Below are 18,423 nucleotides of genomic sequence, written 5' to 3'. Positions count from 1 at the left end.
AATAGAGTGAGTTAACCTAAATTTAGTCCGACCTTTCACTTTTTTTTGTAATATTGTAATAATTTGTAATTGTAATGTTAATTTAAAATAATATTAAGATATTGTATTATTATGTTTTTTAAAACATATTTAAAGTTTTGATGATAATAAAAATAAAACACTAATAAAATAAATTGCAGTTTATTATACACATATGTATAGTCTTCCATGAAAAGCGGATGAATCCTTTAACATTTTACACTCTTGGAAGTTTATTATATTTTATGCAGGAGTTAAAGTAAAGTTATCAAATCCAATCAAATGATTGGTTTATTAATATAAGACCGGCCGGATAGTAGATTATTAATGGGTTAATCTAAATTTTTTAAGGCGAAAAAAATATTATTTTAATTTTAAAATATTAATAAGTTTAGATTGGTAATATTTTTAATGTCAAATTTTTTATTTTTTTATAAGTGCCGCAAGAAAGATAACTTTTATTTTTAGATATAATTCAAAATACATTTTATTTAAAAAAATATTATATTTTAGTGTTTTTGATAATTTTAATATAATAATATAAAAACATTTAAAAAAATTATTTTGATATAATTCTTTTATTTTTTTATAACCCAACCTAAATTAAATTTTATTACCGGTTTTTGCACGTGGAGTGACTTGTTTTTTATATATTTTAAAAATAAATTTTATTTAAAAAAAATCAAATTAATATTTTTTATAATTTTAATATATTATATCAAAAATAAAATTTTTATTTTATATATTTTTAAGCTAAAAACAATTCTCATCACAATTCTTAACATATAATATAATAAATAGGTACACTATAAAATATATAATTCATGACAGGAAACATGAACATCACAAGTCTCAAAAGTGCCAAAACCTCCCTCCCCCTCCCTCCTTTCCAAATTTCAACACGCACCACCAACACAAACACAAACACTAACACTGAAACACTCCTTAAGAAACGACGATGCATTTCTCTCTTCCATCTTCCATCTCTCGCTAAAACTGAAACCGTTCCTCTTCTTCAATCAATCAATCAAAGATGAGTACAGTAGACAAGATGCTGATAAAAGGAATCCGGAGCTTCGACCCGGAAAACAAACACGTCATCACCTTCTTAAGGCCTCTTACTCTCATCGTCGGCCCCAACGGCGCTGGAAAAACCGTAATAATCATCACTATCATTTCCTTTCCTTATTAATTTCCTTTTTTTTACAAATATTATTTATTTTTACAGACGATAATAGAGTGCTTGAAAGTTGCATGCACCGGAGAGTTGCCTCCGAATGCTAGGTCTGGTCACAGTTTCATCCATGACCCTAAGGTAACTCTAACTTTTCTCTCTCTGTTTTTTTGATTTTGAGAGGACCGGTTGGTTAATTAGTTGATTATCTGTTGTTGTTAGGTTGCCGGTGAAACGGAGACGAAGGGGCAAATTAAGCTGCGGTTTAAGACCGCGGCCGCGAAGGATGTGGTGTGTATAAGGTCATTTCAGTTAACACAAAAGGCGTCAAAAATGGAGTATAAAGCCATCGAGAGTGTGCTTCAAACGATCAATCCACATACTGGAGAGGTAACATTTCTATGAATTCTTGTTGTTTTGTTAGAATTGAAGGTTTCACAGAGAAAAAATTGATAGCAGCCTGTTAGGGTTCAGATTATTAGTGTAAGGCTAATGGATATTCTTTCGTGGCAAAATTAGGGTAGTTGTGATGCAAATGTATGCGTGGTTTTTTAACACTATCTTGTGTGAATCTTGATACGGTCGTCACTTTTTTTTCTTGGTTGTTGTTGGAATGCAGAAAGTCTGCCTTAGCTATAGATGTGCTGATATGGATCGAGAAATTCCTGCTTTGATGGGTGTCTCGAAGGCCATTCTAGAAAATGTTATATTCGTGCACCAGGATGAAGCTAATTGGCCTCTACAAGATCCTTCTACGTTAAAGAAGAAATTCGATGATATCTTCTCTGCTACTCGGTATTCTTTGAGCTTTTCCCCTGAAATATTGAGAAAAGATTTTATAGTTATCATCTGTCACTGAGTGTGCCGTTAGTTGCTACAGCCACTTGCTTTTTTCGTTGTGGTTAATTGTGTTTAATTGCTTCACTTGTATTCTCTTGCTTTAACTTGCTTTCTTTACTACACTGTATGATGGTCTCCAGTATGTGAAATATGCATTCTAGAACCACGTAAACAAGAAGTCTCTTAGTACCTTATGTAATTTTATCTCTGACGTTGCAAGTTTACTCATTTTTTTCTTGGAACAGAGAATGAACTTGATATTGTTTTAAAGTTTCACTCTGCAGTAAATTGGAAGAGTGAAAGCTACAGTTGAAACACGCATTATTAAATAAATGCTTGTAAGAAATGAAGTTTAAAGATCAAAGATTGATATAGAGCTCAGGTATTCAAGTGATGTCTTTCTTGGTGATCAAGATCATGAAAAGCATCCTATCTATATTTTAAATACCACTTATCAAAACAAAGCAGATTCAAAATGCTAATCTTTGCAAAATAATAACAGTTAGGGAAATTGTTTCCTGCTATTTGTTGATGTTTTAAGATTGAATGTGTTCATGACATGGATTGTATATAAAAGAATGCAAAAAAGTTTATGCAATACAACATTGAAGCCATGCTCAATTAAACAGATATTTTATCACTTGGTGCCCACTTCATTTCATTTTGGTAAACATTTTGTTGATCCTTAGCAAGAAGCTAATAATACTTTTGCCATGCTCAATTAAACAGATATACAAAAGCCTTGGAGGTCATCAAAAAGCTTCACAAGGATCAAGCTCAAGAGATAAAGACATACAAACTAAAATTAGAGAATCTTCAAACCTTGAAGGATGCTGCATATAAGGTTGTATTTCTTTTTTCCATCCTTTTCTTATAGCAAGCTGGTCATATTTATTAGTTTTTCAGGTCTTATTTTTTCTACTTTTTTATTTACTATGGCAATTCTTTTTGTTATTTCATGACGAATTGATACTCTGTCTTGCAAATGATCTCCTGACTGCTAAGAAATTCGTAATATCATTGTTTATTTGGAATATATAGAATCTCTATTTCAATACTTCAATCTCTCTCGTTCTCATGAAAGGCAGTGGCAACAGTGTATGCTTGCATTCTCTGTCAAACTAGTAGTGAAGAACCGGAGTGTGATCTCGTCCTTACATCAATGAACGAGACTATGGGCGGATTATAATTTCTCTTCTGCATTAGAACATGACATCACTGTTGACATTAAACTATTAGGAATATGACCTATAATGTTTCCTTTTGAAATGCCTATGGAAAATTCATTTACTTGGTCCGAATAACTGACATGGGCAGTGATTTTCTTTTGCTTTGTAGTGTGCTTTCAGCACTTGTTTTTCTTATTATCAATAACTATGTAGGATCCAAAACTCAGAACTTCATTTGCTGTTCCAGTGAATTAAATATCATGGGCTGTGGATATCACTCAATAGTTTGTTAAATTTGAAGCTGTCAGGGTTTTCACTCTATTTTAGGCTTCATGCCATTCAAGCGCTTAATTTTGATCAGGCTTCACCTGTAGAATCACAGCCTGTTGTGATAAGTATATCTTAAAAGTAACGTTGCCCTGAAGTGTGGATCCTGTGGCTTGGATTGTCTTACTTTCAGAGATGAAGCATGGCTTGTAGTAAGATTTTCAGATTGGAGGAAATGTAGGATTCTGTGCCTTTGTGTTGGTTTTGCTGTCATTTAGGTATATTTGGATAACTAGGAGTCGTAGGTTTTTAGTAATCTTTTCTTCTCCAGACAAGTGGTGAGGGTTAGGACAATATTTCTTGCATCCTTGTGGTCTCGTGGCTCAGGAGCTTTTAGGGAGTTTCCCTAGCTGACTTTCAGGAGGATTGGACCATGCTTCATTTTTTTCTTAAGGACTTTCCTTTTCCCTTTGTTTGGAGGATGATTTATTCTCCAATAAGTTTTTGTACGTTCTTTTCTTTAATCAAGCATTCTTCTTTTATAAAGAAAAGGCAAAAGTATTGGATGCAAGCTCTTAACTCATTATTTTGATTGAGCTGTCTATTTAAACATTGACTTAGTGCATGTTTCCTTTTCATTTTGCTAGATTGGGCCAAGTGATAGTGTAACACTTAATAAGCATAAAGTTGGAATGAAGCTGCTTCTATGTAGCACTTATTGATGTCAAGTTTTGTTTGTACAGCTTCGGGAAAGCATTGGTCAAGATCAAGAGAAAACAGAAATTTTAAAAGTCCAAAGTCAGGAGTTAGAAAGTAACCTTCAGAATTTGGATGCAAAAATTCATCATACTGAAGTAACTCTGAAAGATATGAGAAAATTACAGGACCAAATAACAATCAAGACTGCTGAAAGAAGCACTTTGTTCAGGGAGCAGCAGAGGCAGTATGCAGCTCTTGCTGAAGAAAATGAAGGTTTGCCATGCATGGGAACAGCAATATAGTTTTTCTGCATATCTCATATTCATATACACATATATGTCAAGTCTTAGATGTGTGTGCTTATTACCATGTCTTTAGAACCGATTCCTTGAGCAGTAAAGGAAGATGCTGATTTTCTGAAATCATTCTATGCTTATTTTTCATGTACAATCCTCTCTGTTTCAGACACTGATGAAGAACTACAGGAGTGGAAAACCAAGTTTGACGAAAAGATTGCAAGTTTGGAATCGAATATTAGCAAATTGGAGAGGGAAATGAATGACATGGAGACAAAGGGTTCTTTTCTTAAGCAAAACATTAATGAGTATATCCGAGAGATCAGCAGGCTTCAGACTGAAGCTGAGGTAATGCTAATGAAACTATTCACATTTGATATTTAAAAACTGTTTAATTTATGGCAGAGCTTGCAAATGACTCCCTTTCTTTTGAAAATTAGGCTCATGCATCCTTGAAGAATGAAAGAGATTCTAATATCCAAAAAATGTATTCAAGACATAATCTAGGTCCTCTTCCTAATGCCCCATTCAGTGATGATGTTGCTTTGAACCTCACAAATAGATTAAAGTCAAGGTTGGTGGATCTTGATAAGGATCTACAAGATAAAAAGGTAAACCCCCCCCCCCTCTCCATATACCATTCCTTTACCTGTGTGCCTATGTAAAACACAAATTGTATATGCTCAATTTCTGTTCTTCAATTGGCAAGTTAAAGATTTCAAAGCGTTTCTTGTTCACTTGAAGACTGAAATTACGCTCCATGAAATCTTTGAAGCTTTAAGACATGAGCTTGATTTGTCTGTTATTTCAGACATCAAATGATACTGAAGTTAAGAGAGCAGAGAATTTCTACTGGGATGCCAATGAACGCTGGAAAAATACGGAGGCTCAAAAACAGGCTAAAGTAGAGATAAAGGTGCGCACTATTGGGGGTTTCTGGAAGGGTACATGTTTTCTTTCCTAGAGTTGTAAGTTTTATGTGTGACTCTTGATATTGTAACTTTATGCAGAATAGCATTTTAAATCGCATTACAGAAAAGGAAAGGGAGCACTCTTCCTTTGAAGAACAAATTTCACATGTTAATCTTTCTCACATTGATGAAAAAGAAAAGAACATGGTGAGGATGTCTTTGCATAAGATGCACCCAAGTTGCTTATTTTAACTGAAAACAATTGAAAGAGAAGCTCCTTGTGATTTTTTCAGCGAATTGAGGTTGAGAGAAAGACAAATCAGCTAGCTGAAAGAGAATTTGAATCACACATTCGACAAAAGCAGAGTGAGCTGTATGGCATAGAGCAACAGATTAAGGTTCTTAATCGAGAGAAAGACATTTTGGCTGGAGATTCTGAGGACAGAGTGAAACTGTCTCTAAAGAAAGTAGAGCTGGAAAACCATAAAAAGAAACATCGAAAAATGTTAGTTAGATCTTTCTTGCCTTGCTTATAGGACCGGGCAATCCATACTCATCTGTTTCTTCATGTTGTCTCCATCCCTCTCTCTCTCTTATTCCTCATAGCTATTTTTTTTTCTTTTTTTTTTTCCAGAATTGATGAATGCAAGGATAAAATCAGAGGAGTGCTAAAAGGGAGGCTTCCTCCAGATAAGGATTTGAAGAAGGAAATTACTCAGACCCTAAGGTTATTCTATTCTCTTTAATTTGTTCTGTGCTCACAGATAACATCTGTACAAGAATCCATTTGTGGATTTTATTGATGCTTTTTGGATTCATTTTTGGTTAGCAGAAAATTAAACAGGTGATTGCTTGATTTTCTATAACTCTTTTTTTTTCTTTCAATTCTTGTCATTTGCCATACTGTAGCATAATCTTTCCCTTATTCATTATTATTGATGGTGCTTTTACGACCTCCTTCAAGTTGTGGCTTTGTATTGAACCCTAGTGAATTATATAAATTTTGAGATTTCAGATCTCTCCTCATAAGATGGTAGTATGTGAGAGTTGCCTGGCAAGCTTTCTGGATGTTTTAACTTTTGTCAACACCTTCTTCAATGAGATATTGACAAGTTGATAGTGCTCCTGCTGCAGGGCTCTTGGGTTGGAGTTTGATGACTTGAATATGAAATCCCGTGAAGCTGAGAAGGAGGTAAATGTGTTGCAGATGAAAATACAAGAAGTTAATAATAACCTTTCCAAACAACGCAAGGACATGGACTGTGAGTATTGCTTCACATCTAAAAATGAAGTACTGCTTATGTTTATCCCGTGGATCAGTGAGAAATATTGTTACTAGTTGTTGGTCATGCATTTCCTTGCTCTGTTAAAGAGTCTGATCTGAAATTGTTAATGAGAATTTATCCTCACTGTAGTGGCAATAGCTTTTTGCAGGACTCCGTAGGCTACTTTAGTTTTTTAAGGGGGTCGAAGGGTATGTGTGTTTGGTGAGCAAATGGGACTGGACTGTACTGTATGAGAAATGACCGGGCTTTCACACGAGGGTAGGTTGACCAAAATTGGGTGCCAGACAAGACAAAAACAAATTGCCTTGTGTGCTCCAAACAACATTACTAGTGGAGTCATCCTGTTCAGTCCCAGTACATATTGCTACCTCAGTTCCCTTTGTTTTATTTATGAATACTTTTGGGGCTAGGATTTTATGGCTGGTATTCTAATCTTTGTTTTAATAACAAATTTTTGGCCGTTCTTTTGAGAACTTTAGGGTTTGGATAGTTCAGAACATTTTCTTTCGTAAAGCATAGGTTTCAGTGAAGTGTGCCTCCACTGAATTGTGCTCATGACTGTGATTTAAGAATCCCAGAACTTGGCATTTCCATTTTGCTTTTTCTTTCTTATAATCTCTTTGCTCATAGTGCTTAAAAATTGTTTTCTGACCTATTTATTGACACATGGACTGGATATAATGTAGCTAGGAAGAGATTTATTGAATCCAAACTCCAGTCCTTGGATCAACTGTCATTTAGTGTTGATTTATATCTCAAAGCATTGGAGTCGTCCAAGGAGAAAAGAGATGTTCAGAAAAGGTTCCTCTTTTTGCTTCCTACATGATATAAACATTATGTGTATGGGCTATTGGGCATGTTGACATATAATTTCTGTGGCTATGAAGATTCTAATATAGGGTATGGTGTATCACCTGCAGCAAGTACAATATTGCAGATGGTATGCGGCAGATGTTTGATCCTTTTGAACGAGTTGCCCGTGCTCATCATGTGTGCCCTTGCTGTGAACGCCCTTTCTCTGCTGAAGAGGAAGATGAATTTGTTAAAAAGGTTTGTTATATGTAATCCAATCACGCATTGTGCTGTGGTATGCATATCTAAGAGTATTATCCTATAGCGATACTCAGATAGCCTGAAACTTCAGAGGGAATGCTGTTTAAGCTTCATGTATTACTTTCTGAATATGCTGATATCTTCTGTGGCATGCAGCAAAGAGTGAAGGCTGCAAGTTCTGCAGAGCATATGAAAGTGTTGTCTATGGAATCTTCAAATGCAGACACTCTTTTTCAGCAGTTGGACAAGCTTCGTATGGTTTATGAAGAATATACCAAAATTGGCAAGGAAACAATTCCTCTTGCTGAGAAAAACTTGAGTGAGCTAACTGAAGAGCTGGAGCAGAAGTCTCAAGCCCTTGATGATGTAAGTACTGTATTGCTTCTGGCACTTTTAACTTTCAAATAACTTTTGTCTGCTGAACTGGAATGCTGGACTTGTTATAATGGAGCTGTCTTTGGTTTTTATATGCTATAGCTCAGAACAAGTTTACACGTCACCCACGGGCATCAATGATATACTGTCTGCTCCTGGGAAAACATGTGAACCATAGTCTCAATTAATTAATTAATCCTTAAGTGGTAAAAAAATGTTCTGTTCATAACTCTTTTTTCCTACCTCTCTATTTGTTATCTAATATTTAGCTTTTAGATGTTGGACTTTATTATGTTGTCAAGAATTTTTAGCGATGATAAGGATAATGTAGTCATGACACTGGAGATCAGTGGTTATAACATGAGGGATTGATTTTTTTAAAGTGGGAGCATTTCAAGAACAAGAGAAAGTCCCCATGTCACAACTTTCATAATTTCCCTAGAGGACATTTGTTGAAAGGGCATGACACAAATATAAGCTCAACAAAATCCAGGGCTGACATTGCAGAAATTATTGGAGAACAGTTTCTTGGAAGATGAGGACTGTCTTATATATCTTTTGTTGAAGAAGCAATAGATGTCTCCCTGGATTGAACCTAATTGGATGGAAATCAACAATTGGATTTTGAATTTTTAGCAAAGACACAGGCGTCAGTATGCCTGGACTGCATCATATGGAAGAGCCGAATAGACATAGTTCAAGACTGTAGAAATGCAGCTGCCTACTATCACACAAAAGTTGCACCTTGCAGAGAAAAATAGCGAAATTAAGTAAGTAACCATGCAGCTGACCCAAAATAGGGAGTGCAGCCCCATGCGGTTGACTTTATTGTAGTTGGGTTGATAGGGTTATGCTCTATATAGTGGGTTGAACTTTATTATGAAATAGCCCTTCCATAAAAGTCAAAAGTTTTTTTTCTTTTTTGCAATTTTTCATGATCCTTTTAATATAATTCTTGTATCATTTCCAATTGCATATGGTATCATGGCAGCTACTGGATAAGGAGGGCCTCAGAACTCAGACGTGCTCTGTTATCGTGGATTTATTATTCTTTAATGTGATAATTGGTGGCTAATCATTGATTTTGCTTGATGATTGTTTAGTTATGAGTATGACAGTGCAGAATGGTTTTGCTCATAGGTGTTGGGTGTTTTAGCTCAAACAAAGGCCGAAAAAGACTCAGTTGAGGCCTTGGTGCAACCTGTTGAAACAGCTGATAGGCTTTTCCAAGAAATTCAGACTTGGCAAAAGCAAGTCGATGATTTAGAATACAAGCTTGATTTTAGAGGGCAGGGTGTCAGAACCATGGAAGAAGTGCAGTCAGAGCTAAGTAGTTTGCAAGGCACAAAGTATAGCAGCTTATCCCTTAATTATGTATTTGATTTTTTTTCCAGTATAATTATCAAGCGTTTTCCAGTTAGTGACCGCCCACATTCTCAAAATACATGTTTTTTTATCATTTTATTTTATTTTGATTTTCAGTTCTGAAGTTGCCTTATCATTTCAGGATATATCAGTATTTTTTATCTTCCTCTTTTTCCTTGAGCTTTATCTCTCTCTTGACAGGGATAATTTGCATAATGAAGTGGAGAAGTTAAGGGATGAGCAAAGGTACATGGAAAATGATTTATCACATATTCAAATTCGGTGGCATGCTCTGCGAGAGGAAAAAGTTACGGCAGCTAATATGTTGCGTGATGTTAAAAAGTCAGAAGAAGAGTTAGAACGTTTGGTGGAGGAAAAACATCAAGTTGAGCTGGAAGAGAAGGTTGTCTTTATTTTCTTAATTGTTTATAGTCCATGACTGTATATTTTCTATTTTCATTTAATTTTAAAATCTTGTGACCGTTTTGTTGAGCATCTGTTTTTGTCTGTTTCTAAAGATTTTATAACTTCTGAAATGACAAAATGTGGATTTCAAAATTTTCATGATTGGTTTTATGTATTAACTTTCCATTTCGATTAAGTTTTTCCGAATTTGACTGAATGCTTGATGCTGCGAGTTGTGACTTTCTTGGTGTAGTGCAGTAACCTGGAGTCCATGGCTATATCTTGCTCTGATAATTAGTTTACTAAATGCAGTCTTAATAAAAAACAATTCCTTTTGCTGTAATATAATTGATTTTCTGTGGTCCCTTTCCAGCATTTGGCAGAGGCTGTTGGTCCTTTATCTAGGGAGAAAGAAAAATTACAGGGCGAACACAATGAGTTGAAAGTCCAACTTGAGCGGGAATACGAGGAACAAAAAAAACAGTTAGACGACTTTAAACAGGAGGTTGACACACTTGTTAGAATTGCATCAAAGATTAGAGAGTAAGTTCTATGAAACCGAGCTTTTCTCGGGTGTTGTATGTAAAGTCTCTATTTCTTGGTAATCAAAGCCCAAAGATCTATGAACTATCCCATGTTTGACCAGCCAAGCAGACAGAGGACCCTGTATAATTTTTCTCTCTTCCCCATTCTTGTTTGTACAAGCATTTCCTATTTCCAATGAAATTGAGGGGGATGATTTTCCTCATTTGCATTGATCATCAATTCTGTTTGCCAGGTATTATAATTTAAAGAAAGGTGAAAGATTGAAAGAAATGCAAGAAAAACTATCTTTATCCGAGTCCCAACTTCAAGGTTGTGATGCTAGGAAGCAGGAAATTTTAGCAGAACTCAATGACAGTAAAAATGCAGTGCGAAGTCAAGATAACCTTAGAAGAAGTATCGAGGACAACTTAAATTACAGGAAAATAAAGGCTGAAGTGGAAGAGCTTACCAGGGAGATTGAATCATTGGAAGAGAGAATACTGAAGATTGGTGGGTTTTCCTCATTTGAAGCTGAACTTGCAAAGCTATTACAAGAAAGAGAGAGACTTCTTTCAGAGGTATGTATGAAAAATAATACATCTTTCTTTGAGACTGATATTTTATGTCCCTGCTGATGTACCTTCCTTTTCTTATTTGCCATTTTTTTTTTAAGCTTGGTTAACCCACAAATCTGTCATAACAAAACTTTATACTGTTGATTTAAATAAGTGATAGGTTATAGAGTAGATCTAATTGAGACTATTATTGAATAATGCAATTTTGGTGTTTCGGGTTTGATTTGTTTAATGTATGGTGACCGGGCCTTTTCATGTTGTAACTTTATCTTAATACACTGGATTAATTGTTAGGATACACAATTTGATCTTATTGACGTCTGTTAAGGAATAACACAGTGGTTACCCTTTGGGTTTAGTGTATGGTGGCTATGGACCTTTACATTCGATAACTTAATTATTCTGGTCATATGTTTAGGGTTGTGTCAGAACCTGCTGCTTTGTTCCATGGATTAATCATTTGGTTTGTTTGTTACTTCATCTGCCTCTCTATGTTCTTGAGACTGAATTTGCCTTGCACGTATGAGGAACTTCAAGGAAAAGTAGATTCTCTTTTGATGCAGTCCAAACTTTGCCTTACACGTATGAGGAACTTCAAGGAAAAGTAGATTCTCTTTTGATGCAGTCCAAACCTTGGTGGCTTAAACACTGGTATTGCATACTCGAGTCTTGGCTACTAGAGAATTAGGAAATAATGTCTTGAAGTGTTTTATTAGAGGAGGTGTTGCTGGGTTTGAACCTGGGACACCCACTGGTACCATGGACGCTGCCCTCCCTGATAGTGAAAATGTGCAATGATATCTCTATCTTTTAACTCTAAAGTGTTCCATGTATGATTGTATCTTGTAGGAAAATGGGCTCCTATTTTTTTGTATTTTATTGCAATTGAATGAATTAGGGAGTTATGGAAACCGATATTCTTTGAGAAAGAGTAATGGTGTTTGTTTAGTTGATTAATGTGCCAAGGATATTTTTGTTCTTTTTTGTCTAAACAGTTGAACAGGTTCCGTGGAACAATGTCTGTTTACCAGAACAATATTTCGAAGAATAAAATTGATCTTAAACAGGTGCAATACAAAGATATTGATAAGCGATACTTTGATCAGTTAATCCAGCTAAAGGTGGGACATTTTGCTGACTGCTTGGATGTGTTTTTTGTTACTGATCCCAATCTGTTGTTAACTTGGACATCTTGTTACAGACTACTGAAATGGCAAACAAGGACCTGGACAGATATTATAATGCACTTGACAAGTGAGCTTTTCCAACTAAGTTTTATATTGCTTTTTGGTTCATTTTGACTCCTGTTTTTATATCAGGGATGAGTACATACTAAAATAAAAGCTATATAATACAATGCATCTGAAAGTCACTTGTGTCGTTTGCTGGATATTATATAAGATATCTGTGTACTGCATTCAAAACTCTTCAATTTGATATTATATAAGATATCTGCGTTTCATGTTGGGCTGTTGGCTGCACCTCGCAAATTCATACAGCAGCTTTGATCGTATGTCATCATGACTTTTCTCAGTGCCTTGGTTCATTCTTGTATGGCTATGTCTTGTGTTTATAACAATCACTACTTAATGGTTTATTAACTCTCACCGAGAATTTTGCAGCACCACAATAGCTTGCAAATGCATATTTTACTTACCAAGGGAACAAAAAAAAAGTAGCAGATGGCCAAAAAAATTGGGGCTTCTAGGCTAGTGCTTTATTTTATTGTTCCTCCTTGATCTGTGGCTCATAAAATTGTGCATTGGTTCTTTATTGGACATGGTCTCTCTCTTGTCTGTTTTATTATACTTGGAACTGGATGGCAATTGAACATGGGAATGCCTGTTACCCCTTAACTCCCGGACTCAACTCAACTGGTATGTTTGTTAAAAAAAAAACTCATCTGGTATGTGAGTGAGAGGCATGCTTCGGAACATTGCTCACTCTTTTCTGATGTTAAATCCTGTTTACGTTGAATAGAAGAATGCATTCTACATGGGAAAGGGACTTTTTTCAGCTAGTGTCTTCCTCATTCTACCAACTAGAATTAACTGTCACTGTGTTGTTAGGGCACTCATGCGCTTCCACACAATGAAAATGGAGGAAATTAATAAAATCATTCGGGAATTGTGGCAACAAACATACAGAGGACAGGATATAGATTATATTAGCATACATTCAGATTCTGAAGGTGCTGGGACTCGTTCTTACAGCTACAAGGTAAAAATGTAAAAACAACTCTAAAAACTGTGCTTGCTTCTCACAGTTCATTTTTTTCTGCCCTATGACTGCATATCATTCTTCCATTGCATTCAATGCAGGTTGTCATGCAGACAGGTGACGCTGAGCTTGAAATGAGAGGAAGGTGTAGTGCTGGTCAGAAGGTGAGTAATATTTGACTGCTATTTCCCTTCAGTTTTTACAACGAGGGAATTGAGAACTTATGGTTCATTCATAGGTCCTTGCTTCACTTATTATTCGGTTGGCTTTAGCCGAGACATTTTGCCTCCACTGTGGAATACTAGCTCTAGATGAACCTACAACAAACTTGGATGGCCCAAATGCTGAGAGTCTTGCTGCGGCTCTCCTTAGGTAAGATCAGAATATGAAGTCCATCATAGGATAACTAATCACATTTTCCCATCAAACTGGGGTGGAGCTATATAGAATTATAATATTGTATTAACTCGTCTTCCTGTTTTTCATTTTCTCCAGAATCATGGAGGATAGAAAAGGCCAGGAGAATTTTCAACTGATTGTAATTACTCATGATGAGCGATTTGCTCAACTTATCGGTCAACGACAGCATGCAGAAAGATACTATCGAGTTGCAAAAGATGATCAGTATGGCTTTTCAATTTTACTCTGCTATCTTATGTTACTGGGTCTGACCTGTTTTAGCTTGCCATTTGTTATTAGATTTTATCTCTTAGTAATTTCTATGATTGAGACTTAACTTCTCTTGCTCTCTTTTCAGTCAGCATAGCATAATTGAAGCCCAAGAGATTTTCGACTGACATTTCAAAATGAGGCAGAAACTCCCTTCATCCCATTGAGTGTTCTGTTTGAAACGGAAGCAAAACCCAGAAACCAGTTGAATGTAAAACTATTGTAATTTTTAATTTAAATACCATTGATCTTCCTCACAAATACGTTTTTCTTTTTTCTTTTTTCCTCCTGTTACTGAAAGCTACAACAGCAATCCGTGTTTATCCTCCTGCATTTGTCCAATCAATGGCTGGGCTGCGGCTTCTCTGATATCCAAGACGACGTAAGACTTGAGCTGAATGCGTGATCCTTACTCACCTTATCCAGTGATGTAGTGGATTTTGATACCATCTTCTCTTATAATGCTGTTTTATAAAGTCATCTGCACCATCTTCTCTTATAATGCTGTTTTATAACGTCATCCCCCCCAAAAAAAAAAACCTTCTGATGAAACTAGCAGTCCCTACGGATCCCTGCATGAACAAGCAATGGAAGCATGAAGGAAAAGTAGGTGAAAGGACCGTATTTTGCACAATTGCTTTGTAATCAGAATCAAAATGCAGCTAGAAACGATGACAGAAAGCGATGAACTCGTCTCCGACTCCGTCTCTACAAAAGGAATGCTCTCGTTGTTGGATCCCTGCACAGAAACATGGCCCTTTGATTTCCCATAGGAGCACATCTTCCAAATATAATTGGGAGTAGTCATGGTTGTTGATTCAAAGACACAAGAAGCCATTTCCATTTGTTGCTAGCATGAAAGCTTTATTAAAAGCTATAACTCATTACTTTATTGGTTTGACAATCAAATACATGATAATAGTAGAACAGGCCATTGAGAGGATGGAACATTATCAGAACCCAAATGACATGACATCCATCCCAGCATGACAAAAAGAACTCATCCCACCTTGACCAAAAAGAAAAGAGAGAGAGAGAGAGAGAGAGAACCAGCATAACAGTGAAATTAAAATCAAAAGAAAAATTGAAAGCTAACTACAAGACCAAGAACGGACGATGAAGAAGCTTCTCTTTTCCGGGGAGGAGGGGGGGTTTGAAGTTTTCGAAGACCGGAAGCTAATGATAATTGCATAGAAGCAAGACTTAAATCCTTGTGTACTTCATCTCAGACATCAGAAACCCACCCAAGCATGACTGTCGAAGGAGCCTAATCCTTGTACTTCATCTCAGACATCAGAAACCCAGGCATGTCGAAGGAGCCAGAAAACTTTTCAACATCAGCCTTGAGTGCCTCAATGTCCTTGTTGTTCACCAGACCCTTGTTGAAGTCCTTCAAGAGCTTTCCATATTCCTTTTGGATGCTCAGCGTGATGGTCACAGCACGGTGGAGGAACTCTCCAATCTGTTCGAAATCCTTCTCTACCAAACCTCTTGAAGTCATGGCGGGGGTACCTGCCAACAAAACGCCCACATGTTCAAAGAAAAAGAAAGACGTCTGTGTTTTAAAAAAATCAGAGAGAGCAGCCTCTGATTTGCCGAGAAACGGTTGCACGACTTCATAACTTTACCGAAACAATCAGCACTAGACAACGCATTCTAAGGGGGGTGGTTCTTACCAATTCTTACTCCTCCCGGAGCCAAAGCACTGCTGTCACCAAACACGGCATTTTTGTTGACGGTGATGTTTGCAAGGTCACAGAGCTTTTCGACCTTGTTGCCTGCAAGAACATTACTAAAATATCAGATTTCACATCAGATGAAATCAACATGCATGACCAGCAAAGCCCTCAAACCGAGCAGTTCAATTCTTTTACCTGTCAATCCAAGGGGTCTAAGATCCCACAGGACGAGGTGGTTCTCAGTTCCTTCAGTAACAAGCTTGTATCCCTGGCCCATCAAGTAGTTTCCAAGGGCAACGGCATTTGCCTTGACTTGTTTGGCATAGGCCTTGAACCCAGGGGTTTGGACCTGTTTCAGGGCAACAGCCAGAGCACCGATCTGGTGATTGTGGGGACCACCCTGAAGAGATGGGAAAACAGCAAAGTTGACCTTGTCTTCGAAGTCATAAACCGCATTCTCTGGCTGGCCCTTCTTTGGTGGTTTAGGTCCCTTACGATAGAAGATCATGCCAGCCCTAGGACCCCTCAAACTTTTGTGGGTGGTGGTGGTGACTATGTCACAGTACTCAAAGGGGTTGGCAGCTTCCTGCAACCAAAAACAGTATAGATTTAGACCAGATATAGACGTTTTACATTGGAATTTGATAAAAGAAAAGATGTAACAACGCCATTCTTTCAACTGCAACAGAATTGCTAGGTATAATAGTAGAAACTGAAATTCAATTTAATCTCGAACCATAATCACATGGAGTGCCTTTATCGTAAAACAAATTGAATAAAAAAAGATCAGGTTCCGTTAGCTTTGATATTTAATGATAAGCTACTAAACATTTATACATGCATACACATCACCAGATCAGAGAAGTTCACTAATTCAACACTATGCTCAGATCTAATTTGCAGCATTAAATTCGATAGAAATTGACTACATAATCCCATTAGGGACATGTTTACTCTAGCATCTCCTGCATGCAGGATTAATGCCATGCAAATCAACTAGATTTTAAACTCTGATATTTTGAAAGCTTTCAATTTGCATTTAAAAAAACAACTGCAAAGGAAATGACAGACAAGTAAAACAAGAAACTCGGAATCCAAATGCCGACCAATCTGGCAAATTCATAAAACACATGCATCATCACATTACACAAATCCCAGATCTAGATATCAAATCACAAGCTTAATTCAGTGACCAAACGAGATCCAGAAGTTAAGAAACACCAGACTCGGGTCAAGTATTTCAGAACTTATCATCCTCTAAATAACCAAAAAACAAAACACCATCAAATCCAATACTAACAAATCACTGAATAAGAAGCAGAGACCCAACAACCAAGAGCGAAAAAGCAATATACATATATACCTGAGCAGCGACAAGGCCACTGATGTGAGCCATATCACAAAGCAAAAGAGCACCACACTTATCAGCGACAGATCTAAACCTTTTATAATCCCAATCTCTCGGATAAGCACTTCCACCACAAATAATAAGCTTAGGCCTAAAATCCAGAGCCTTCTCCTCCAATCTATCATAATCAATATACCCAGTTTGCGAATTCACCTTGTAAGGCAAACTCTCAAAATAAATACTGGTGGCTGAAATCTTCTTGCCCCCAGATGTGTAATACCCGTGAGTCAAATGCCCTCCAGAAGGCAAATCCAGCCCCATGATTCTGTCATGGGGCTGAAGAACTGCTGTATAAGCAGCAAAATTTGCAGGAGAACCTGAATAAGGCTGAACATTTACACCCCATTTTGTGGGGTCTAAATGAAAAGCTTCAAGAGCCCGAGATCTGCAGAGATTTTCAATCTGATCAATATATTCATTCCCGCCGTAGTAGCGGTTTCCTGGCATACCCTCTGAGTACTTATTAGTCAGAGCGCTGCCAAGGGCCTCTATAACGGCGAAAGATGTGAAATTTTCTGAAGCGATGAGCTCGATACCTCTGCATTGCCGGCGTTTTTCCTTCTCGATCAAGTCGTGGATTTCTGGGTCCACTGATTCCAGGGAGGTGTTTCCCCATGCAGTGACTGGATCCATTGGAGGGATACAGAGAGAGAGAGAGAGAGAGGAGCTGGGGTTCGTGGGGGCAGAAGAAGGTGGGCTGGGGAGTGGCAAGGGGAGAGGAGGATCTTGTTGGGTTTAAAAAGGGAAGAGGAGTGGTTGAGGTTATGGAAAATTACAGTTTTGGGGTTATGGATTTATTTAGGTGGTGTGAGGTGTGTAGATAGAGAGGAGAGGTGGTGTAACTGGTGTTCATGCTGCCACATAGAGGAAGGCTTTTTTAGCAAAGAGTGGTGTTGTTTATGTCTTTTGCGAAGGTCAAGTGATTTATGAGTTTTGGAGGTTTGACTATAACTAGATTTGTCGGCCGCGCATTGCCCGCGGGCTGAGCGATTTTTTTTAATATATATAACAAAAAAAGTTAGGGTAAAAAAATTTAAAGTTTCAATTTATTGATCCATTGATAATTTAAATAATATAAAAATAAAAATTTAGTAAAAATAAATAAATTAACAAAAGAAATAAAAGAAATCAGACGTGAGCTTACACATGTTATCAAACAACACAATACTAATCTAATAGAAAATCAACCATAAAAAAAATCAGCTTAAAAACGAAAAAAAATCAAACAAATTCAGGTGAATCTCTTAAATCTAATTTAATTTATAAAACTTGAAACTCATTAAATCATGAACTCGGGTTCAATGAAGAAGCTTAACTTTCCATCGATTTAATTTTGAATGATGAAATTGTTGAAAAAATATTAATAAAAAAACTTGCAAAGGCAAAAGAAAAAACAATAACAAAAAGAATGAGGATAAAATTTGATAAAGAAAAAAATCTAAGGAGGATGAAATTTTAAAAACAAATTAAAAACGATCCCAAATAAAAT

At 36.6% G+C, this 18,423-nt stretch overlaps 2 protein-coding genes across 2 annotated transcripts; one reads left to right on the top strand and one right to left on the bottom strand.

The window, feature by feature from the left end:
* Nucleotides 1-885: 885 nt before the first annotated feature.
* Nucleotides 886-14,327, top strand: LOC133681062 (DNA repair protein RAD50). Its single transcript, XM_062104150.1, has 27 exons — nt 886-1,174; nt 1,247-1,333; nt 1,415-1,582; nt 1,812-1,987; nt 2,762-2,876; nt 4,212-4,440; nt 4,633-4,811; nt 4,904-5,074; nt 5,275-5,379; nt 5,474-5,581; nt 5,668-5,879; nt 6,009-6,101; nt 6,509-6,636; nt 7,347-7,461; nt 7,581-7,710; nt 7,870-8,079; nt 9,229-9,437; nt 9,655-9,856; nt 10,232-10,401; nt 10,637-10,961; nt 11,954-12,079; nt 12,160-12,212; nt 13,028-13,178; nt 13,280-13,342; nt 13,417-13,550; nt 13,674-13,802; nt 13,936-14,327. Exons 1-27 carry the CDS (start codon nt 1,052-1,054, stop codon nt 13,973-13,975), a joined length of 3,951 nt encoding a protein of 1,316 aa, XP_061960134.1. The 5' UTR covers nt 886-1,051; the 3' UTR covers nt 13,976-14,327.
* Nucleotides 14,328-14,710: 383 nt separating this feature from the next.
* Nucleotides 14,711-17,746, bottom strand: LOC133681063 (serine hydroxymethyltransferase 4). Its single transcript, XM_062104151.1, has 4 exons — nt 16,890-17,746; nt 15,722-16,112; nt 15,524-15,625; nt 14,711-15,359 (listed from the first exon to the last, which is right to left on the bottom strand). Exons 1-4 carry the CDS (start codon nt 17,565-17,567, stop codon nt 15,115-15,117), a joined length of 1,416 nt encoding a protein of 471 aa, XP_061960135.1. The 5' UTR covers nt 17,568-17,746; the 3' UTR covers nt 14,711-15,114.
* Between the last annotated feature and the right edge of the window lie 677 nt (nt 17,747-18,423).

Source organism: Populus nigra, chromosome 1 (genome assembly GCF_951802175.1).
Source record: "Populus nigra chromosome 1, ddPopNigr1.1, whole genome shotgun sequence".
Taxonomy (NCBI): domain Eukaryota; kingdom Viridiplantae; phylum Streptophyta; class Magnoliopsida; order Malpighiales; family Salicaceae; genus Populus; species Populus nigra.
This window is presented reverse-complemented; position numbering and strand designations above follow the sequence as displayed.

What these genes read in the sequence shown, in the direction of transcription:
- LOC133681062 (XM_062104150.1), top strand. Translation starts at nt 1,052, where the DNA reads ATGAGTACAGTAGACAAGATGCTGATAAAAGGAATCCGGAGCTTCGAC. An exon ending in AAGATGAATTTGTTAAAAAG is followed by an intron (nt 7,711 to 7,869) that starts GTTTGTTATATG and finishes TGTGGCATGCAG; the next exon opens with CAAAGAGTGAAGGCTGCAAG. An exon ending in AGTCTCAAGCCCTTGATGAT is followed by an intron (nt 8,080 to 9,228) that starts GTAAGTACTGTA and finishes TTTTGCTCATAG; the next exon opens with GTGTTGGGTGTTTTAGCTCA.
- LOC133681063 (XM_062104151.1), bottom strand. Translation starts at nt 17,567, where the DNA reads ATGGATCCAGTCACTGCATGGGGAAACACCTCCCTGGAATCAGTGGAC. An exon ending in GTGGCCTTGTCGCTGCTCAG is followed by an intron (nt 16,113 to 16,889) that starts GTATATATGTAT and finishes TTTTGGTTGCAG; the next exon opens with GAAGCTGCCAACCCCTTTGA. An exon ending in TAGACCCCTTGGATTGACAG is followed by an intron (nt 15,626 to 15,721) that starts GTAAAAGAATTG and finishes ATGTTCTTGCAG; the next exon opens with GCAACAAGGTCGAAAAGCTC.